This window comes from Melozone crissalis, unplaced genomic scaffold, assembly GCF_028551555.1.
Source record: "Melozone crissalis strain CALT ecotype California unplaced genomic scaffold, PUWL_Pcris_2 ptg000008l_1, whole genome shotgun sequence".
NCBI lineage: Eukaryota > Metazoa > Chordata > Aves > Passeriformes > Passerellidae > Melozone > Melozone crissalis.
Genome location: NW_026535786.1, coordinates 15,628,502 through 15,650,973, shown reverse-complemented (window position 1 = coordinate 15,650,973; position 22,472 = coordinate 15,628,502). Strand labels below are relative to the sequence as shown.

The 22,472-nt window shown below is 40.3% G+C and overlaps 1 protein-coding gene across 2 annotated transcripts in view; it reads left to right on the top strand.

Annotated features, from left to right (window-relative positions):
* Positions 1 to 1,157: 1,157 nt before the first annotated feature.
* SLC22A15 (solute carrier family 22 member 15) overlaps positions 1,158 to 22,472 on the top strand; it is a 37,828-nt gene continuing 16,513 nt past the window's right edge. For both annotated transcript variants that reach the window (XR_008482735.1, XM_054269736.1), the window contains exons 1-5: positions 1,158 to 1,308; positions 14,975 to 15,187; positions 18,325 to 18,457; positions 19,474 to 19,638; positions 21,078 to 21,207. Coding sequence is in view for 1 of the 2 variants with exons in the window: in XM_054269736.1 (XP_054125711.1) it covers positions 1,222 to 1,308; positions 14,975 to 15,187; positions 18,325 to 18,457; positions 19,474 to 19,638; positions 21,078 to 21,207 (728 nt within the window). In the remaining variant the exon portion in view is untranslated. The remainder of the gene's footprint in view (positions 1,309 to 14,974; positions 15,188 to 18,324; positions 18,458 to 19,473; positions 19,639 to 21,077; positions 21,208 to 22,472) is intronic.

Here is a 22,472-nt window from a genome sequence, read left to right as displayed (position 1 = left end):
TCTGGCATGGTCCTAAAGGTCATAGCTCATGACAACTCTCTTTCTTTCTATTGTTCATACAATAAAAGCTACAAGCATAAAGATGTTGCTGCTGCTTCTCGGTACCGCTAGGTTAAAAAAGTCTCAACAATATAACTTGTTTCGTGTTCCTGGAGCTATATTGTAAAGGTGTAATGAAAATGGACCATGAAAAGATCATTGCCATTTTGCAAGATGCCTATTTCACTTGTATTTATCTCCTTTCCCTTCTCTATGCAGTAGAGTTCATGCTCCTTCCCAAACTAGTCCCATGTCTCTTTCTAAGTGAGAACTTCTACCCCATGGAGGCTCTCAATTTTTTTTCCATAAAATACACTACAACTACAGTTTTGTGGAAACTGGTGTAACAGAGAGAGGCACGTCCTCACCAGGCATTAAATCAAGAACAGCAAGATTTGTGTGGGTGCTGAACTGACCTCTAGTGGCACCTACACAATAGCCTTATGGCAGAATGTCAGATTCGGGTTTTTTTTTTCCCCCAACTATCGGCAGGTAGGCCATGAAGCATCATTGCAGAGTATTCCACAGCTGAGGTGTGTCTGCATTTTGGGGTCCGCTGTGAACTGACAGAAGTTAACTGTGTGGGTACAGCTTCCCACGGTAAGTGCACACTGGGACTCCACTGTGCCTTCCTGGATGACCCTGGACGGCGGGAGCGCAGCTGCTACGTGGACAATGCCATAAAACCGGGAACACCTCGCCAGCACGGACCCAGGGCAGCCTTCTCGCCCAGCGTGCTGCCCTGATCTAAGCAAGGGTGCGGAGTGCCCTTTCCCCTTGCCAAGAGCTGTGCCCAGGTGTGACGGCAGGAAACACATCCCCCAGCGCCGAGCTCACTGTGAGGGCCCGGCCCGAGGCGCTGCCGCCGCCCGCCGCCCCTCACGCCCCATCCCAAACCGCTGAATCGCGGCCCGCGCGCCTGCGCTGAGGCCGCGCGCGTTTCCGCTTCCCCGCCGGGCGCCCGGGAAGGAGGGAGGCGGCCGCATCCCGGCTGCTCTCCCCGGAGCCTGCGCATGAGCGCCGCATCGCGCCTCCCGCCCTTCCCTCCTTTCCCTCCTCCTCCTCCCTCTCCTTCTGCTCCAGCTCCGCGAGGGCCCGGCCGCCACTCCGCGCCCCGCCCCGCCCCGGGAATGCGCTGCTCGGCGGCCGCTCGAAGGAGCTGCGCGGCGGGCGGGGAGCGGGATGGAGGTGGAGGAGGCGTTCCCGCTGGTGGGGCAGATGGGCCCTTACCAGGTGTACCTGTGCGTCCTGCTGGCTGTGCTCCTCCAGGTGAGAGGCCGCCCTTCCCGCCCGCTCCTGTCTGCTGTCCCGAGGGGGAAGCAGTGCCGGGAGGGGGATGCTCTGGCTGCGGTGAACAGCTGTTCCCAAAGTGTTGGCTGGATGTCCCTGCGGGGAGTGCTGCCCGCTGCGAAGGCTGCTGCGGGAGGGCTTCTGCTGGGGGCTGCTGTGGCACTAACGCGTCCTCCCCTCTGGGACTGTCCTGCAGCAGCGTGCTGCGCTCCTGGGACACAGGTGAGCTCTGCCCAAAGGCAGCGCTCAGTTGTGCGGAGTGAATTTGGGGCAGGCAGCTGATGCTCTCTGCGCCGCATTTCCTGGGCGGGTACACCTTGTGCCACTCGGGGAGCACTTGAGGAGCCGGTCAGGTGAAGGGCTGGCTGAGGTTAAACGGAGGTTTCCGTGATCTGGACTGGAAGACGTGGAGTTCTGTAAGAGGCGCTGCTGGGAATCCTGCGCAACCTGGAGTTTATGGGCTAGGCTGGGAATTCCTAGGTTGCATGTGGCTTGGTTGTCACTGATAAAGTGACAGGTGGCCACTGATACCTCTGTGTGCAGAAGCTCTCGTGTAACCAGCTGACAGGTGATGATTGCTTATGGTGCTTTGATTTGCCCTGACTTAACTCTTAGAGTACAGGGGCAGTGTCTCTCCATTAGGTATTGGATGAGGCCCTGCATTTTGGGTAGTCAGGTTTGTGAGATACAAAGCTGGAACTCTCTTGAGTTTCGTGATAGAAGTGGAGTCCAAAATAACAGGAGAGTGCTAGAGGAGAGAACACTCTTCTAGTGCTCTAGAAGAGACAGGCTCTCTGGAGAGAGAGTTTCAGAGCCTGCAAGTACAACTGATGTGCTCTGCAGCCATGTTTGTCACCTTTCAATTTCGTTTCATCTTTGTGCATTTTCCTGTGAAGACAGGAAAGGAAGAGAAGAATAATACATGAACTGTTACAGTCAGGCGTAGGACTGAAGTATGGTTTGAATCTGAGAGAAGTCTGGTTTACCCCATGTTAGCTTCAAAAACTTTGTTGTCATGAATTCAGCTAGGCTGATATGTGCTGGGTTACTTCCACTGTGGCAATTTAATAGTTGCAGGAAGGAAGAGGGGAATATAAGTGTCCTCCCTCCTCTGCTGACCCATTTTGTACTAATCGAGAACTTCAGTCATGAGCTGTGAGACTGAAGAGATCTTTTTGTGGCAACCCCTACTTCCCCTAGACTGACCAAAATATTAAGATGCTTTATGAGATGACTGAAGAAGATTAAGATGCCCAGTCCTGTTGGATGGGAGCTCTATACTTGGTTGCAAAGTTTTGATGATAAACAGCAAAAGCTTTGTAGGTTTCTATTTCCTTGTACTGTTTGGGGTTTTTTCCTCTCTTTCTTTCATTTATACTATTTGATTTATATGATTTAGCGGATAAATTCTTTATTGCTTAGACACTGCTTATTCTGCTGGCCAGCTGGCTAGTAAATGTATATGTTCACTGAAGATTAAGAATTAAGGAGGCAGTAGTTACTTCTTTTTCCAGTGCTGGTCATGTTCTGGAATGAACTGCAAACCATGACAAGTGCTCTGTCAATTTCCAGAATTTTTAGTGTGGGTCATCTGTTCCATAATGTTTGTGTTCGTTTGTTTTGTTTTTAATGGATTAACTTGCATTTCTCATGGGACAAGTAAACAGAAAAGCCTTTGCAAATCCTGGAACTAATTCAGAATAAATAAAGAAGAATAACAGGTTTGCGGGGCTGTGTTTTTTCTTCTCATGTTATCTTTAATTCTTGAACTGTACCAATTGAGTATCATCCTCCAACTTGTAGGCTTTCTTTACTTCAGATCATGCAGGCATAGGAGTCTGTAAGGAGTTTAGATGTGAAGCTTGTTGTCTTTCAGTTCATTGGTAAATTTGGACTTATTCATCTGGTTCCTGCTTGGGTGGTTGATTGCTCTTTGTGTTCCTTTATTGGTGCCAAGTTACATAATGTGTCACTGGGAGGTGCAGGAGCACGGCTGAAGGCAGGCTCCACGACTGGTGTTAATCTTTTGTCTGTTTTATCATCAGCCTTTGGAGGATTACCCAAAGGTAAGTGATGTATCTTGTGTGTGATGTAGAATGTAGACCTAGGAAATCATGGGCTCCTGTAGTGAATTAGATGCAGCATATGACAGCAGAATGAGAATTCCTGGTAGTCTATATCACTGGCTGTGCCATGATTATTCCATTTTGTTGCTAGTTTCCCTGTTCCCTTCCATGTGCTCCTGCAGCTGGCCTACATTTTTATGTTGGCCTGTTGGGATAAAAAATATTTTTACATTCTTAAAGGTAAGAACACCCAATGTGTGAAAATATTTGTCTGCTGTGTCAAGTCCCTTCATCATTGTAGCCAATATCCAGAGCTTACACTCTGCTTTCCCTTCCCAGTAAGATTCCCAGCAGGTGCACTTGCTTTCCTTGTAGGCTTTTATGCTTTTTCATCTTTGTATGTTATTAATCTCTTTGAGTTTCATACTTTATAAGTACTTTCCTTCATTTTAGTGGGTTTTTTAAATATAAATTTCTACAGTAAGCTACTTCCACCAGCTAGCCTTAGTGATATACCAGTGTATCTGGTCCCTGAATTCTAATTACAGACATAGTTTAGTTCACAGAAGCTCTTTGGTAGAGCTGTCAAGCTCTACCAAACACTTCTGTCTGTAGGGGTGAGACTTTCCACATGAGTCAATTTTAGTGGAGCTTGAGTGAGTTGGTACTTGATGTGTGGAATGAGCTTACTGACATTCTGGCAAAAACCTCCAGGTTGCTTCTAATTAGAAAAATGTTTTTCTGTGTTATCAGTGTAAAACTAGATTAAGTGTGAGTCTTGTGGGCTCCTTCTTTCATCCTCCCTGATTTCTATTATCCTCTGCTACCTGCTGCTGTTACTCATTAACCTGCTGAGCTGTTATTATATCAAGGTATGTCTGGCTTGTTCACTGCCAAGTTAATAGGAATTTGGAAGATTTTTAGGTGTATTCTATAGCAATAGTTGCTGACTTTATAATGGACTGACAACAGAGAAATGTTTTTCCAAATAACATGGAATTACAGAAACACCAGACTCACCTGAAGAATGTGAAGAATGACTAATGATGTGAAATTAAGGCTGGATTAGTCTTGCATTGGTAGTTTAAGAAAGTGAGGAAGAAACAAAGGGATCTGATAACTCTTAAAATACTTAGGATTTTATTTTGAGCTTAAAGTAAGTACTCAATACCTGTTGATTACTGGAAAGGTTGTAACAACGTTTTGAAGAAATTATACTGAAGTATTATTAAAGAATAGTCTTTTGGTGTTTAATGTGTGTAGCAATGTGAGCAAAATCCCACACCATGATCAGATACTTGAGAGCACACAAACATACTTAAAAAGTTTTTTTGTCTCTTGTAGTTCAACGTACCTGGTTGAACGAGTCTGGCCTGTGCCAGTGAGTTGGAGCTACAGGATTGCCTAAGCCCAAACAGAATGGAGATGTGCTCTTACAGTGTCTCTACTAAAAGGCTTTAAAAACATGTTAAAATTCAGAAGGGAGTTCTTGTTTGCACAGCTGAAAAAGCCTTTGCCTTGAGTAATGTGCTTTGCACAGTAATACAGATAATTACCAAGGGTGGTTGTTCCCATCCATCTTGGGAACTCCTTACTAACTGAGAGTAGGATGGAAAAACAGTTAAGATAGTTACATCAAGTGGCTTGAATAACACCTTTGCCTTAAGCTGTTTGTGATGCAGTGCAGCTGTAATGAGTGGTGTTGCTCACATCACTTTACTAATGACAACAATATCATGTATGACTTCTGTCATTACAGTGCAGAAAGATGGTCTTTAATCATCTGCACAAATGTTTTGAGGGAAAGCGCATTCTGGGGCATGTGGCTTAAGTACATTCCAAATCTCTAGAAATAATTCAGAAGGAATAGTGTCTGTCTTCAGACAGGATGCAGATGTGATCCCCTATGTAGCCTTGCCTGTTTCTTGACATTTCTTATTTATGCCCTGTACATACTCTACCTCTTTTAATGGCATGAGACATCACTCTATAGTTGCAATGACAGTAATGAAATACTTGGTCATTGAATCTTCTTTTAATACTTACATTTGCTTGAATCTTTTAAACTTTTCTTTGAACCAGCCAGAACTGAACAACTGTACATTGAACAACTTATTCCCAGTCCTTGATGATATATACTATTTGAACTTATCTAAATAGGAAGAGCAAAACAAACTGGAAATGTAATGAACAATTTAAAATTAAGAAAGGAGAGGGATATTTCACAGATTGCATTACAACTCTGGTATAGTGTGCTGCACTTGTTCCAGGGGCACCATGACAGGGGCGATGTTTACTCAAAGTTACTTGCACTGTAACTTAGACACAGTTCAAGTGTCTGTAAGGTAAGTGAGCAAGGTGGCAGATATAAAAAGGATTTTCAGAATTTCTGTGTAATCTTTTTTGAGTTTGATTTCCTCAATGTTTGTTTTGTTTTCTGTATGTGGGAGAAGTATGAGTCTGTCTGATTCTCAATAAAGCAGTTGCAGAATGTATGTCAGACATGTGCAGCCACTTCCGTGGAGGAGAGGCTTCAAATGTGACATGAATACAAACATAAAATGTAGGGACCCAAATGTTTTTCTTAAGGAAAGCTTTGTATTCTCTCATATTTTTGTGCATTGTATCCTAGTCAGAGCATGCTTATTCTGAAGGATGGTGTTGCTTTCCATGTAAACATGATGAAGTCTTTTGGAGTACTTGCATCGCTGAATACAAATCCTTGTTCTGGTATAGCATACTCCTCTTTGGGAGGACAAGTAAATGAGGTGGGTGTGAGTATGGAAGCTATTGATGCATAAAGATGTGCTGCTACTGATTTAGCTAAGACTATTTCCATCTGAAGACTGATGAAACTGCTAAGTGAAGACAGATCCTACCATTTACTTCAATTGGGAGGGGGGAATCTTTCAAGGAAAAAAGGTAGTTCTTGGTTGACACATGACATTGGATTTCAGTGGTGCTAGCCAACAATCCTTGGTCTCTTTGTCCTTCTTTCAGATCCATAACTAACTTCCTTAAGAGAGACCATCACCTGCCTTTAATGTTATTATATTTATAACACAAATATATGTTATAAACATATATAACATATGACATATAACATTAAAAATATGAATGCAGCTGATGCAGACATTGTAGTATTTTCTGAAGATAACCTAAAATAACCATGCTGGCCTGTGACATGCCTTATTAGCAGTGGAGTCCTTAACTGTCAGATAGATTGCAGAAGTCTGGATGCTAACAGTTGTCTCCTTAATGATTAAATTTGAAAAGCTAACATGCTTCTGTTTGTTTTTTTAAAAAAGAATCCCTAGTGGAGGGAAGTTAGGAACATGTAATCAGCTGCCTATGCCTCAATCTTCCCTTAAAGTTATGCTGTGTCTTAATCAAACCAGTGCATCATTCACATACATTTATCTGCTTTACATTTATCTGCAAGAGTATGGTCATAGCAAGCTCGAGGAGAGAAGAAATGTGAGCTGTGACTTCAAGACCTTTCCTCTTTAGCTGTATCTGAACTGCAAAGCACGTGCAGTTGAGCTCATATTTAGGTGTTTTTAAGTGCCAGTTGCTGGATGTTCTTGCTCTTCTAATGATCACAACATTCACTCTGACACTAAACCACACATTCTGTGTGGTTTCTGCCTGTATAAACACCTCTGCTCAGCTTCTGTAATTTAACTTACAAGGCTGACTTCACCCCAAGAAGATGCCTGTTCAGTGTGCTGTTGTGAAGACCTTGGCAGAACTACTGCTGACGGGCATAGCAGGAAGCATTAGTTTTGAGAGAGGCACAGAGCAGGCATGCTGAAAGCTTACCAACAGAGGGAATGTAGTAGAATATTCTGCCTGTTAAAAACAAAAAGCAACCCTAAAAGCAAACCAAAATCCAGCTTGCTTTTTTTTTTTTTTTTTTGAAAGAGGAAAGGTGGCTACATGGTGTGTAGAGTGAAGTTGTCAGAAGGAGTTTGCTCTGGGGCTCTTTGCTGGAGCTGTGGCTGAATGCCTTGATTTTTGCCAAGTCTTTTTAACAACAGGGAATGGAAGGTGCGTGCAGGCACAGTATCAATAGTGATTGTCATCTTTGTATGGGCTATGGGTACATATGGGGAGATATTTTCAGTTTCTTAATAATAAAGTTGTTATTATACAGAATACTTGGTGCTATGGGATCATATTTGGACTTGCTGAAGCAATCCCATCTTCTGTTATTTGCCTTTCAGTCTGGCAAACTGCAATCCATCCAGCCACTCTGTCCTCTAAGCACCCTTGGAAGAGCAGCCTGGGAGTTAACAGGCATAATTCTACTGGGTAGCAAACACTGTGGGTTAAAAATATTTGTATTATGACACATTATCTCCCCTTCCTTCTTTTCTGCCCCTGTGTACACACAGTCTCTGACTTGCCATGTTTTGTAGGCAATAAATTACCTGTGTTTTTCCACTAGCAATATCAAGGCACTCCTCACTGACACGTCTCCATTTTAGAGGCTCTAAATTCCTTTCCTCTTGGGTGAGAGAATTAGTAGGTGTGTAATTGAACTCAGAATAGTTGTTTGCCACTTGCATGAGATAGTTGCTCTTTATTTTTGATAAAGTTTTGTTTTCTCAAATGTCTTTCTTATTTTAACTGGAATAGTTAATATAACTACTTTAAGACAGTGCTTCTTGTGTATTGTTTACATTAAGCAAAAGCTGTTTGCTTTTTCCAAGTGTTAGCCCAGTGGGACTGGAGTCCCTCTGGAGCAATAGCATCTGTTTTCTAGGTCTTGTCTGTTTACAATATGATCTCTGACTAAGTTTGGAGTGGAACCTGGTTAAACGTTGTGTTTACCTGGTCTTTTTTCCAGTTGTGGTGGGCTCAGGGTGAAAGGGTGTTAAGAATTTGCCTTGGAAGGCTTGATGAAGGTTTTGAGATCCTCATATAAGGAAAGATGGAGTGAATTGTGTGTGTGTAGCTTACAAAACTTTGTGGTGTGATGTTTAGTTAGTGATGTCTTAAAAATATTTATATATTTAATATCTTTCAATTTGTAGACCCTTGACAGACTTCCTCCTGAAGAGGTTATGCCTTTTTACAGTAAATTTAAGAGTGCTGAAACAGTTTTGTAATTCTTAATTATTTTTCTGAGCACTTTTAAGAAGTAATTCAGTGAATTCTTAGGCCTGTAGGCTGTAAGCTGAAAATTAATGGTTTAGCAAGTTCCACAATGAAACTGGAAAAACATATTTTTTCAGTTCTGGAGCATCATACTACTATTTCATGCTCTGAAATAGTAGTAAACAGAAGACATTTTCAGTTTAAAAAAACCCATAAACAAAACACAAGTAGATCTAATTGCTTGCCCTCATGCAGGTCCTTAAAATGAATAAATAAATGAAAGTAGCTTATACAAATGTCAGCATTGTCTTTTAGTCTGGATACTTAAACGAGAACTTTGGAAGTAATCACTAAATTGCCAAGTTAAATGCTTGAGCCAAGAATGTGCTTTTCTTATAGTCTTAGCAGAACTGCCTCTCTGAGACCAGGATGCTCACCCAGTGTTCCTTGGCAGTGTCCCAAAATGTCATGCATAGGTGAGGACTTTGATCTCTTAAAATACTGCCTGTGACTCAGGTAAGTTTATAGCCAACACAGACTGCAAAGTATGGAGAGAAAGAGGGGCAAACGTGAAATGCAGACAGAAGAATAATCATGCTTGTGGAAGCAGGACTAAACCCTGCCTGGTACTTGTCAGCCCACAGTTCCTGCTTTTTTTGCCAGCAGTTGCTGACTATTTTTCATGTTACCCTGTAATACCGTTGGGATGGTCCGCTCCTGGACTTTGCATTATATTCATAAACTGGAATAGGAACTTACACCACTTCTTTGCTTTATTCCTTTCTAAGTCCTTTTCCTCATAAGAAGAGTGGAGTGGCACCTTTGATGTGATATTGGTGGAACTATGTAGCTGGTACTTGTCTGCGGAATTGTGGCACTTGATTGCACATTAATGTAATTTGCCTTCCTTGAATTTTCCTATTGAAGCAGAGGTAGTATTGATAGTGCTTTTTGTAATTTTGGTTCATGTGTATTGCCTTGGTTCTTTAACTTATCAGTCCGTGAGCTTTCTTTTTGCCTTGTGTTTCTAAAGGCAGAAAAATAACTTCATTCTTCATGTTCAGAGATGTGTGAGCCTGTGATGTGAGTGAGGGTGCTGTGTTCCCGTGGCCCTGTCAGACAAAGGTGCGTACACAGGAGATGTTGCAGAGAGCTTGTACAATGAAGGTGTTTGTTCTTCAGACTCCAGTGTTTGCCCGTGGAAAGTAAAGCAGCCCTTGTCTGTGTATGGCAGCAGTCACGTGGCTCGTGGGCACCCAGGCTGAGCAGGAGCAGCAAACCCCTGCTGCTGCCACTGCCCACCAAAATAACACTGAGAATCAAACAGAGCTGAGAGGGGTGTGTTTGGATATTTGGAACCGGAGGGAGAAGCTTGAGGGACATTTTCCACAAACTTTTCGGAGGTGAGGCTCTAAGAGTTGTGGTCTGCTGTGCAGTGTTTGTCTCTATTGTGGATGTTAAAGAATTTCTAGGTTGAAGTTATGTAAGGTTTTGGACAGATTTTGGACTTTTTGCTGTGGATTCTGGAGGCCAGCAGTTTCAGGCTTAAAAACTCTAAACTGTGTAGGTTTTCTGTTTTCTCTGTTTGTCTGCAGAAACCCTAAGTTCTTTCAAAATATGTGTCCAATCTTTCGTTGGTAAGTCACAGGTTATAACAACCAACAATGGTTGCATTCTGTGTGGGAAATACATCCTGTCAAAGTGGGTCTGGCCTTGCTGAGGAACTGAGATGTCATGTTCTTCTGCACATGGTGATTCTTTGCTTTAACTACAGCTTTTCCTTCTGTCTTACTGTGTTCTTCCTCTTACCCTGCCACCAGGAAGGAAGGATACTTTCATGGAGGAATGTGTTGTTGGCAGCAAAGAATAATTCTGAGGCATGAAGACATTGCAGGGCTTTTCTACATAGGAGTTGTTGAGGAGAAAAAAATAATGTGGATTTAAAGCCAAATCACCCTTTGGAGATGACTTGGAGCAGATGACATCATCATATTTTCAAAAATGAGGTTGCCCTCCAGCTTTTCAGCTGCTTGTCATGGGTTTGGAAGAAATTACTCTAATCCTGAACTGTAACCATCTCTTTATCAAAAGCTTCTGCCAGAGCAAGGTCATTCATTGTTCTTCCTTAATTTCTTTCTTTCCTCAGGGTGCAGTTTTAATGTTTCTGTATTGGAAAGGTCAGAAGTTACTGTCTTACTCATTATTTTGTTCAGCAATGAATGCTTCCACTGATACTTGTCTAGAATGACCAGGCTAGTTGAGAATTGCTGATGAGCTGACTAAAAAATGTTGAAAGCTCCTCTTCCTAGAATCGAAGTCTTGCTTTTGTTTTTTCATTTGTGCTTCATAATGGGTAAATTATGAGGTCTAAAAGAGTTTCTTAAATTATTTTTGTGCTCATTTCACTATACACAAATGAGACTTTAAATTCATTCTCCCCCTTCCTTGCTAGTCTTATTGGAGGTTCTACATCTTTCTTGGATGTAATTTATTATGAAAACAAACATCTGGAAAACTGGTCACTTCTATTAATAATAATATTAAGTTAATTTCAAAGTGTATTAGTGAAATAGCTTGAACTGGCTAACTAAAATCCCTTCTACTTAGCAGGGAACATGAAAGGTTACAGGTTATTAGGGCATTGCCTTTTAATAAATTCCCTGACACCACAGTCTTCTAATTTAGGCAGACTATAAAATTTTAACCTAAATAGAATATTGACAAATAGGAGAAACTTCAACTAATAGAACTCTAAGCATCTCATCATCAGTGACTGGGAGCTGGTGCCTTTCCCCCTGTACTTGGTATTCATCCTGATTAATACAGATCAGTGGAGGGAATTTGGTAGGGAACTGTTAATATCCATATAGAGCCAATTAAAACATTTTATGAATGGGATCTATACACTAAATGACATATATTTGACTTGATTTGGGTTATAGAACAAATGAAAAATCAAGGACTTTGTTTGCCACAATGCATATTATGTAGTCATTTTATATTTTACATAGTTGTTATATAACATTTCTATTTGATTTGTTACTGCTTTGTGTTGTTCACCAGTCTGCACAAGTATGTTACTAATACTAAATGCAAGCATTTAGAGTTCTTAAGGGAGAAATCTTCAGATTCATTAACACAACTCTTACTTAAATGAAAGTTTTATTTCGTAATTAAGTCTACAGTTTCCTTCATCATGTTTTTAAAATCACTTCTAGAAAATGCTTCTGACCTTGAGAATTGTCAGTGAATTTTGGGGGGTGTTTTGTGGGCTTTGTTTTGTTTCCACGATGAGATTAATAGGGTTTACTGTACCTCTTATCCAGAATACAAGGCAGGTGCCCATTAGGAAAGAGAGTTTTGTGTCAGCAGTGATTCAGTGAACTTGAGTATGGAACAATACTATTTGATAATATCAAAACACATCTCCATCTTCATGTGGTTTGCTGAGTGCACAAATCAATTGAAAGTGTTTTTATCTTTGTGATATCCTTAGTTGCTGCACCCACTAGGATGTCAGAGGCTGATTGTTGGGGGTTTTCTATTGAAAAACCCTGTAGTGTTTCTGCATGTGCCTGCAATCACTTATTTTTCTATTCAGTTTTCTGTAGCTGGTTTCACCTCGTGTAAAAATGGAAAATGTTATGTTTTCCTTCTTGAAACCAAATGTCTTGAGGATTTATCTTCTTGACCTAATTCAAAAATATGCTTATTATTTCACAGGACAAAAGCAAGGATGTTTCACTTAGCCATGGCACATAATTGTCTGAGTGAGTCAGTGTAGGGGGATGCACCACACATCATGACCTGTAATTCTCATTTCTCAGTAATTTCAAGTTGTTCTTGAGAGTACTGTATCCACACATCCCTAGCAACATGGTCACTCAGCTTTTTTAAACCTCTTTTCCCATGTGATCTTAGTCATTGCCTTCTTTCCCAGATGAGCTCTTTTACTTTTCATTGTTGTCGATCTAGGAGTTCTTAAACTTAAATAATAACACTTAACTGTTTGTTTTTCCAAATTTCTTCTGAAAATGAAAAATTGAAAGAGAATTGTTTTAAAAAATATTTATCTACCTCCTGCCACTAAAGTAGCAGTTTATCAAGTAGAATACAAAGAGGAGCTAATGGGAAAAATTGCTTTCAGATAATAACTCGGGGCTCTGTTTTAGTTTAGTAATAATTCTCACTTAGACTTGGGTGTAACTCCAGCTGCTCAGCTTTTGTACAGAACAGAGCAGTATTATCTGGTGTTGCTTGCATGAGAATTCAGAGGTCCTCAGGCTGCTTTTTTTTACCCATGGTTCTCCCAGTTTTGTGAATTATTTGTGAAGCAGCCTTCTGAGAGAACACACGTCCTGTGGATATGTTCTTCCCAAGAACATGGGGAGGAGATGCTGGGAGCAGAGCAAGGACTGTTCAGGAGGTACCCAAGTAGGGTTTGAAGCTTGGAGAGGCATGAATGAGAGTTTTTTGGGGGGAAGGCGTTTGTTTTATCAGGAACCACTGTGCCGAGGACAGTTACTCAATGAGGGCTTGAGAGATGAAGCAGTTTTATTTGGAGAGTGTGGGGCTGTTACTAACAATGCCTTTTGTCTCTCAAGACTTTATGATCCATCATCTTTGGCAGAATTTGTGCCACTTCTATATTCAAACAGGTCTCGAACCATGGGGTTTTAAGCTGTAGTTGTAATGTGACCTATGAATATTCTTCTCAGCAAGCAGCAGCAAACCAGCTCTGGACCAGACTTGAAATGTCTGGGTTTCCAGCAGTTTTATTTATTCTTTCCTAAACAAAAGTGACTTGATCACTATTTAGACCTTGTGGGTATCTGTTATTATTTAGGTATATTAAAAAAGCATGTGTGTTGTTCCTGTCTCTTCTAAAAGTAAAACAGGTCCGCAGAAGTTAGAAAGCCAGCAAAGAATTCATTTTGTCAAAACTAGGAAGGATTAGATATGAAAACATGAGGAGGAGATCTAGCCCAAATATCGAATTAGAGGAGTGAACTGCACAGGTGGAAGGAGAAGATAGAAGAGTAAAATATTGCATGAAAGAATAGCTGGTTTCTCCTCCTTAGCACATCCAATAGCTGTAGGAATGTGCCCCCTGTTGACGGAGTGACAAAACTATCCTTTGTCTCCTGAAAAAAGAAAAAAGCCCAGAAGTTTCTCTCCTCAATTAGGTAGAAAGACACCTCATAGCACCTTGGGGACTTCACCTCAAACTTAAGGATAGCAAATTGGACGGAAGCCCGAAAGTCCCGCCTAAGTAATGTACTAAAAAAAGAAGAGAACAAAGGAACTAATGACTTTTGTGAGGTGTTTTACCACGAGCAAGAACCTCTTGTCCTGGCTCAATTTTTCTCTGTAAAAAGCTTTGTTATTTTGCCTTTCATTAAAACTTTTCTGTTTTCAACACAGCCACAGAAGCCATCTTGCTGATTTTATGCCATATGAGGTAGCTGAGCTATCTCAGGTGTGATATAAATATCCAAGAGCCTATAAGACCTGGCTTGAGGAGACCCTACATCAAATAGCTTTTCCTCCATCCATGATCCGTACCTGCTGTGGGTGGGAGTTTGGGGCTCTCTGACTGAGGGAAGGGTGTCAGGAGGGAAACTTCTCTCAAATATCTCGCACATAAAAAGTGCAAGAACCACTTTGTTAAAGCTGTGGTTCTTCAGTGTGTGCTGTTTGGTAGATAAGGGCTATACATGACATCTCATAGTGGTAGAAGACACATACAAAAGTAGGAATGCTTTTAATACTGATTGGATCCAGCTGTGAAAAATGCGTATTATATGATTGGCTTTTCGCAGATATTAGAATGAATATTATATGTGTTGTGTTAGAAAGTAATGCTATATTAATTCTCTTAAGTAGTGTATTAAATACAGTTTTAGGTTATAACAAAGTGTTAAAATAGAAACTATGCTATGTAGGATGCTTTTTTCCTAAAGAAAGGACTCGCACTGAGATAGCAGCCACAGGACACCTAAATCTTTCAGAGAAAGAGAATTTATTGCTCCATTGTCAGGAGAAATGAACTTCTTCCCTCCTCGCTCGGGCAGGATCACACCGTTAGGATTATGAGGAAAAAGTTCATGATGACCAGACAGAATCCTGTGTTTGAATGGAATTTATGCATCATGTATGAAGTGTATGAATATGCAACAGGTTATTGTTTTTAAGGGTTAATCCTCTGTTAACATGTGTCCTTTTTCGGGTTTATGCTGCCCAGAAAAAGGTACCCAGATGTCCGTAACTCTTTGTTTCTATTGTCTCATATTGTCCTAAATCAAATTGCCCAAATTATTATTACTCTAATTGTATTACTATTTTTATAACCATTTTATTACTATTAAACTTTTAAAATTTTAAACCAAGTGATTGGCGTTTTTCACACAGCTGTGGAGGAGACATTACTTGGATTCAAGCTGAGCATCTCTGATGTTTTTTGTCTTTCACACCAGCTCTATGTGGCCACTGAAGCCATCCTCATCGCATTGGTGGGGGCAACTCCTCCCTACCAGTGGGATCTCCAGGGGCTCTCTGCTAATGAGAGCCACGGCAACCACTCAGTGAGCGAGCAGGGAGCTTTTGGGGAATGGCTTCTGACTGCCAACAGCAGCGAGGTGCGTAAGCACGTACACTTCGGCAGCAACTTCACATCCATTGTCTCTGAGGTGAGTCTGAGATGTGTTTTGCAGTCTCATGTGTGAGTAGTAAATCTTACTGAGATGGTTTTGGGGGTCTCTTTGTACTGCTTTTTTCTTGCATACTAATGGATGTTTTGATTAGCAAATAAAATGTGCTACCTCCAGCTAGAGCCCAGGTAATGTGCTCATGTCTTTACTGGCAACAAAAGCTAGCTGTATGTTGCTATGCAGATCTTGATCAGTGTTCTGCTCCAAAACTTCCCACCTTTTCTGTATGGAGGTTAGATATTGCATCCTGCAGCCTGGTTTCACATTTGAGCTGGAATCATGACATTCATTTTACTATTTTACATTTTACTATTTCATTTTACTAATTTGCTCAAAATCCTTTATGGACTCTGAGCTCTTTCTGGCCATCCCCTTGCTGAGCTCCAGTGCATGTAGTGCATCCATCATGCAGTTAGCAAGCACTGGAGGAACTGGAGAGGATGTGGTTCCTGCAGTTTTTGCAGTTCCACACGCAAGAACATGGGCAGTGGGGAGTCAGGTGGACAAAGCAGATCCCTCCCATTCTACTCCAAAACAAGCTTTGGCTTTGTTGGCACGACCTCTGTGTTTTTTAAGTGATTTCTTTCATGGTCTAACCATAGTCCCTACAGGAATGATTCCAGACTCTGCACTGATGTGTGCAACACCTGCCCTTCCTGGGTCTGTCAGTATCTGTTAATGTCAAATTTCTCTTTACGAGAGCCCTGAGTGCATTGGTTACAAGGCCTGAATGTAGAGCTGAACTGTGGAGTCAAGTGTAGTACCACCTGATAGTTTGTGGCTACTGTCCTGAGGTATTAATGCTATCCAAATTACTCCTGTAAAGCAGTTTATTGGTTAGGAGCATGTTAATAAAAATGGCCAGCTTTGGAATAGTACCAAGTCTTTGTGTACAAAAGGCATTGCTTCTTATTCTCTCAGTAAAGAGGATATGAGTACTTATGATACCATTTAAATTAAAATTTTAATGGATGGTGGATTTCTTAAGCATTATTTAAAATTCAGTAAGGTTTTTAAATTTTCTCTGGGGTTTTTCTTTTTTGTTTTTTTTTTTTTTTTAACTTGCCCAAGAATCTTTTACTCTCTTAAACTTGACGAGTCAGACATGCTTGTAGAGCCTAGCATATGACATAGATTTTATACTGATCTTTATACATTTTGGTTGCATAATTAAGAAATGCTGGTAAAGAACAAAGCCTGCTTGAGCAAGAAAAAACCCTAAAAATCTCCCCAACCAAAAAAAAACCTGAAAAACCCCAGCCTCAAGGCAACTTGTGTAGAGTCTGCTTTCTAATTCTTTAGCATATGTTTCAGTAGAGGCCCATTTGAATAAAATCTTCACACCACTTCTGTTTCCCTCTATTAAAGTACAGTTTTTATGAATTTTTTAGCTAAATATTTGGTGTATTTGGAGGTTATGTGCTAAGCACAAGCATTTTGAGAGAGAACATACATAGCTGGAAAATATTTCACCACTAATTCATTATTAATCTAATTTCATGATTGATTGTAAAGAAGTTTTTTCCTACATTGAAAGAGGACGTGTCAGTGCTTAACCTTGTGGCATCACTGATACCATGACCATTACAAATTTACAGTGAAAAAGATTGCAAAAAGCTTGGTTTCTGAATAATATATGTAGCATGTTTTTATGTAGAAAAGCCTTGAGCTCTCTAAAGGGCTTAGACATTGAGATAAATCTTGAGAAGAAATTTTGCTTTACAACCAAATTATCCCTTAATCCCTGAATGATTCAGAAAGTGTTTCACATCAACAATTTTCATATTGGCAGCTTTTTTAATTTTTATGCCAAAATTTAGGGCATGATTCTTGTAGCTGTTATAAAACAAACTGACCATGTTATTCCAGGGTGAAATTAATCTCATATGCAGTTGTTTTACAAATGCATTTTTCTGGCAATTGTTTTTGAAGTCTGCAGAAGTTTCAAAAGCTGCTTTATGGTCATATGGTTGGTTTCAGTTGAATTTTGTCAGTCTTGACACTTTATGGATGCATTTCCTACTATTATCAGTAACTACCTTCCTGTTAAAGTAACAATTCAAAATGAAGCAGATAGAGAAAGTAAGCAAGTTATTTTCTTGGAGCTTATGAATGATGTTTTGTTAGCATCCTAATCTTTGTGAGGTTTAATTGCATGGCTCTGTTCTCATGATGAGGTAGTTTATAACTGAGCTTTGAAATAATATAAGCTTTGCTAGAGAGGATATTTAATGAGATTTTGGTAGAGGAAGAGGAGATTATGAGGAGAAGATTAGAGAGTTATTGCAGGGATAATGACATAATCACCAGCTTACCAGCACAGGAAGAAGAGTTGGTTGTCACTAAAAGGAAACATTATCTCAAGGTGCAAGAGGAATAGTAAAAGAAAAGAACAGAAGATGTGGAGTGTTTAGAATACAAAAGAAAATAACTTTTGTACATTGACAGCATGGCGTATTTTCATTCTGCACTTCTGTGGGTCAAAAAATTTTGTTAGGTTCAACTTGAGACATTAAGTCTCTAAGAATCAAACATTTCAAGATGTATTTGTATTGGAATTGAAGAGAACTGGAAGTGATGAAGTACACTGTAAAAAAGATGAGTGTGTGCAGAAAACCTGACTAGCCTGCTACCAAAGTATTGCTCAGGGACAAGACAGTTCATAAAGAGGAGAATGTGCAGGAGTATCTTCAGACATAAAGCACAACTATTTTTTCACAATGTGTATTCTGCACACTGCAGTGACACGTGTCAGTAGGTAGATCTGAATCGGTTTAGGTAAACAGCTTTATGTAAAAGAAGGCAGAAGAAGGAAAGTGGGAGAAAGCTGCAAAAATTAGAGTGTTGTGAGGAATCTGTTCTTGATTTCAGAACCAAAGACTGCATTTGATTTGGGAGAACTGTGATTATTAGTATCCTGCAAGGAGTATGGGAGACAGCAGTGGGGACTGATGATTTACTGAATATGATGCTTAGGAGATTTATGAAGAGTTTGATCTTCTTTAAAATTTGTAACATCCCCTCCAGCTATTAGCTGTTGGTGAACTGTTCGGATTCTGATTAATTTGCTTTTTTGCTGGTTTGTTGTTTCTGGTTTTTCTTCCCCCTCCATCCAGTGGTTTTTAATTGGCAATGCATCGTACAAAGTCAGTGCTGCCAGTTCTTTCTACTTCAGTGGTGTGTTTGTTGGAGCCATCTCCTTTGGGCAGCTGTCCGATCGCTTCGGGAGGAAGAAAGTCTATCTCACAGGTAACCCCTCGACAGCATTAATGGCACGAAGGTGTCGTGTCCCTGAAGATCAGTGGCAGCAGCCCAGTTCCTGCTGAGAGCTTGATATGCAGCTGTAAATCATGTGCTGTGGTTTTGTTTGTTTTGGCATTCCAATATACTTGTGCCATAGAAGTTGAGATGACAAATCAATATTTCACTGTTCAGTCACCATTTGGATTTCTGCGAGGTGTTCTGGGTTTGTGAGTCACACCGTAAAAGGCTTTCACTCGTGCAACATTGTGCTCATGGGATCTCTGCAAGTTGCAATTAGTATGTTTAGTAGTTTTATAACAGCATTCTTACCTGTATAACCTGTTAGGAATTTGTTGCATGTTTTATCCCCTGTCTGCATGATTTAATTTTTATATATTTGTGATCCTCATACTGTTTTGAAGCTCATAAGCTTTCTAACTATCCCCAGATGAAACAGCATTTAAAACTGCATGTTTTGTGTATGTATAAAGTTGTGAGTCAATACATGAGCATGTAGAGTTTAAATAAATGTTTTATGCTTTTTGTTTTTCTTTGAAGGAACAGCACTCATTCAAAGCACAAAAAGGTGGGCCTGCTCTCTGTGCAAACCCATCATGTATTGTTCCCTGGCAATGTTTCTCTTCTCTGGTTTCTATACATAGCTCTCTAAAAATGAGGGGGATATTTGGTCATATACTTAACCTGTGGCTTCTGTATCGGGGATAAATATAAAGCCATCTTTAACAGGAGTCAGACAATGGTTCTGGCTGTATAAAAAAACTGTGTGCTATGAACTGAATTTAAAGGTTCAAACTGCAAACTATGTATCAGAAAAGCACTCCTTCTGTGTCCCCTCCTTTTGGATATTGACTCTAGGTATTTAAATTTCTTTCCAAACCTGCGATGGTGGTTACTATGATGGCTTAGGACAGATGCCACTGGGCATCAAGTAAAGATACCAGTAACTGCTTCTGTTTCTTTAGGTACCCTTCTAACATGAAACTTTTTGCTTTGTTTTCCAGGTTTTGCACTTGACATCTTGTTTGCCATTGCAAACGGATTCTCACCCTCGTATGAATTCTTTGCCGTTTCCCGATTCTTGGTAGGGATGATGAATGGTGGGATGTCCCTGGTAGCCTTTGTTCTGCTGAATGAGTGTGTGGGTACAGCCTACTGGGCATTAGCAGGTAAACTGCCTTTATTGTCAGAATTTATAGATTTCAATCTCACACACCACTTGAGGCATACAAAGCAGTTGCAAATTTAGCTCTGCTTGAGCGTATCTGTGATCACAGCCTTTGAACTCTGCTTGTTTAATATGAACCTTGGACAAGCAGGGCAGATGACTTGGGGCCATTCAGATCTCTGCATCACTCAAGTTGACAAAGATCCAGCTGAAACCTCTCCCATGAATGTTACTAGCTAAATACTCATCCAAGGTTTGTCACAACTGAGCTCTACTAATCAGAATGTTGGACTCTGCTGAACACAGGCAAGTGTTCGTACTCTACATATAAATTGTTTCCTTCCTGGCGGTTTTTAAAAAGAAATCAGAAGTGTTTTTATATCATAGGAGGATGTGAAAACTGTTGCTGATATGTTATTAAAAAAAGTTGTACCATGTAGTAATTGCCCTTGGAATTTAGAAGATACAGACCCTCTTAACTGTTTTGATTGCTAGTGTTGGACCTGTCCTTCAGAAATGTGTGTAACCTGTACTGCTACTGATGCCTTGTGAAGGCTGGCCTAGAACAGAGGCTAGATGGAGTTAAAGAATAAAGTAGGTATTTATTAAAAGGCCTCAATAAATACCAGGGCTACACCCAAGGTGAACCAAAACGGTCACAAAAATGGACGACCGGTCACGGGGTCTCTCACTTTTATAAGTTCTCATCCATTTGCATATTGGAGTGCATTGTCCAACTATAGCTTTAGGTTATAAGTCCCATCTTGTTTTTCTCTTCAGTCCACTGCTTTTTGTGCTCTTGGGCCTGAGATTTGGATCAGTGGTCCTCGGTCCCAAGCTAGAAAAGGAATTGTTTTGTCTAGCTATTCTGTGAAGAGAGCTTACCGTGCCTTAATATAGAGTTCAGAACTACATACTAAAGCAGTACAGAATCAGAAAAATATGAAAGCTAAAACCTAAGGCATCACTAGAGCTCCAGGGCCTGACTTAGAAAACTCAAGAAGTGCTATGCTGAGCCTGTTTTAAAATAGGGTGTCTTATTTATAATGGAAGCTGTAAATGAATGCTACATATTCCTAAAACTACCAGGTTTTCAATGTTTTTCAGTATTTATTTTTACACATAGAAAGTTGCATACTTATGCTGCATACATACACATATTTGGAATTAGATGACTTCATTTTTCACGAGGCTTTGTTGGGTGTGGAGGATGTGGAAAGGGCTTTTATTGATCTTTGTAATTAGATGTAATACTTCTGCTCTGCATGAATGAAGGCCAGGGTGTTCTTTGGTTAAAGAACTGTGGTTTTGCCTGAGTTGCTGAATGAATTGTTATTAGTAAAGAGTTAGTTCTTGTCTGATCTCATTTGTTGAGATTTACTAGTGTTTCTTACAGAAGTGATAATGTTTTGTTTTGTTTTGTTTTTACTTGTGTGTTAGGTTCTATTGGTGGCTTGTTCTTTGCTGTTGGAATTGCCCAGTATGCTTTATTAGGGTATTTTGTTCGTTCCTGGAGGACTCTGGCTGTTGTGGTTAATCTGGAAGGAGCAGTCGTCTTTCTCTTCTCTCTGTAAGTTGTTCAAACTGAGTTTCATAAAGAAAGATGTCAAAAAAAAAATCAAACAGAGTACCCAAACTATTAAGTCAAGTTGCCTTTCTACGATGGCATGAAATGATGTAAATAAGGTATTTCTCTCAACTTGTACACATCCCTCCTCCCCACATGGTATGTGGTTTCCTCAAATAGTAGTGCTGCAATATCTGAGCCTGTAAGTGTACACTGCACTGTGTGTACAGTATTCCTGTAGATGGGAACAGTCTCTAAGGTGGAAGAGAAGCACATCCTGTTCTTTAGCTGGTGTGCTGTAGATGACCTAAACTGGTGTGCTACAAGGCACTCTGAGTACATGATAAAAGATACAGGAATGATTTCGTCTTTATGTGAGAACTTGATGCTTCTCCTGTGTTTACACAGAGGAAACAGCATCAAAATTGCTTGCCTGTCCAGTCTTAAAAGTGGCATGCAAAAGAAAAAATGGGCAGCTGCCTTTAATTTTTCAAATGTGATCTTTTTGGAGATAGTAGGGGATTTGTGAATTTCAACCGTGAAAGCTCTGTGATCCAGTGTGGTCTTCTTTTCTTATTTGCTTTCTGACATCTAAATCTCAGTAACTAAAAGAGCAAAATTACTTTAGCTGCTGTTTAAACTAGAGGTCTTTTCCTTTCCAACATCTATTTTACTTCAGTAACTCTTTGAATAAAACTTTTGCTCGTCAAAAAATCCACACAACCCTTTCAGTGGAAGCATCAGAACTCAGGGAAGGGTTGAGCCTGTTTATGAGGTGAAAGGCAGAGATGACACTTAGGATATTTCAAAACCTTGTGGTGATAGGCACTCTTGGAAAAAAAATTAGCTTTCAGATTGATATGTACAATTTTTTGAAGTGAGTTATGCTGGTGACTCCAGAGCTGTCCTCAGAAGCCTGTCTTTCCTGTAAGAAGAGGGTTTTTTTAATTCCATATTTCACACTGCCTCCCTGCCACATTGCTTAAAAATTACTCAATGTAGAAAATACTATCAGATTTTTATCCTGGGGAAGAAAATATATTCCTTTCTAAGCTCTTTTTTTGGTGAAAACACAAAATCATATTCTTTTAAACTTACAGGAAAAATAAAATTTTTGGTCTGAGGCAAAAATCTTAAAAAGCTTCTGGCCAAAGACTGAAGTTTAAATTAGTTCTGGAAGCCTCAAAATAATAGAAGATGTGTGTAGTAGATATTGTTGGAGTTACAGACCTGCCAAGTGAAGAGTGCACACAAGGAGCATGACCTTT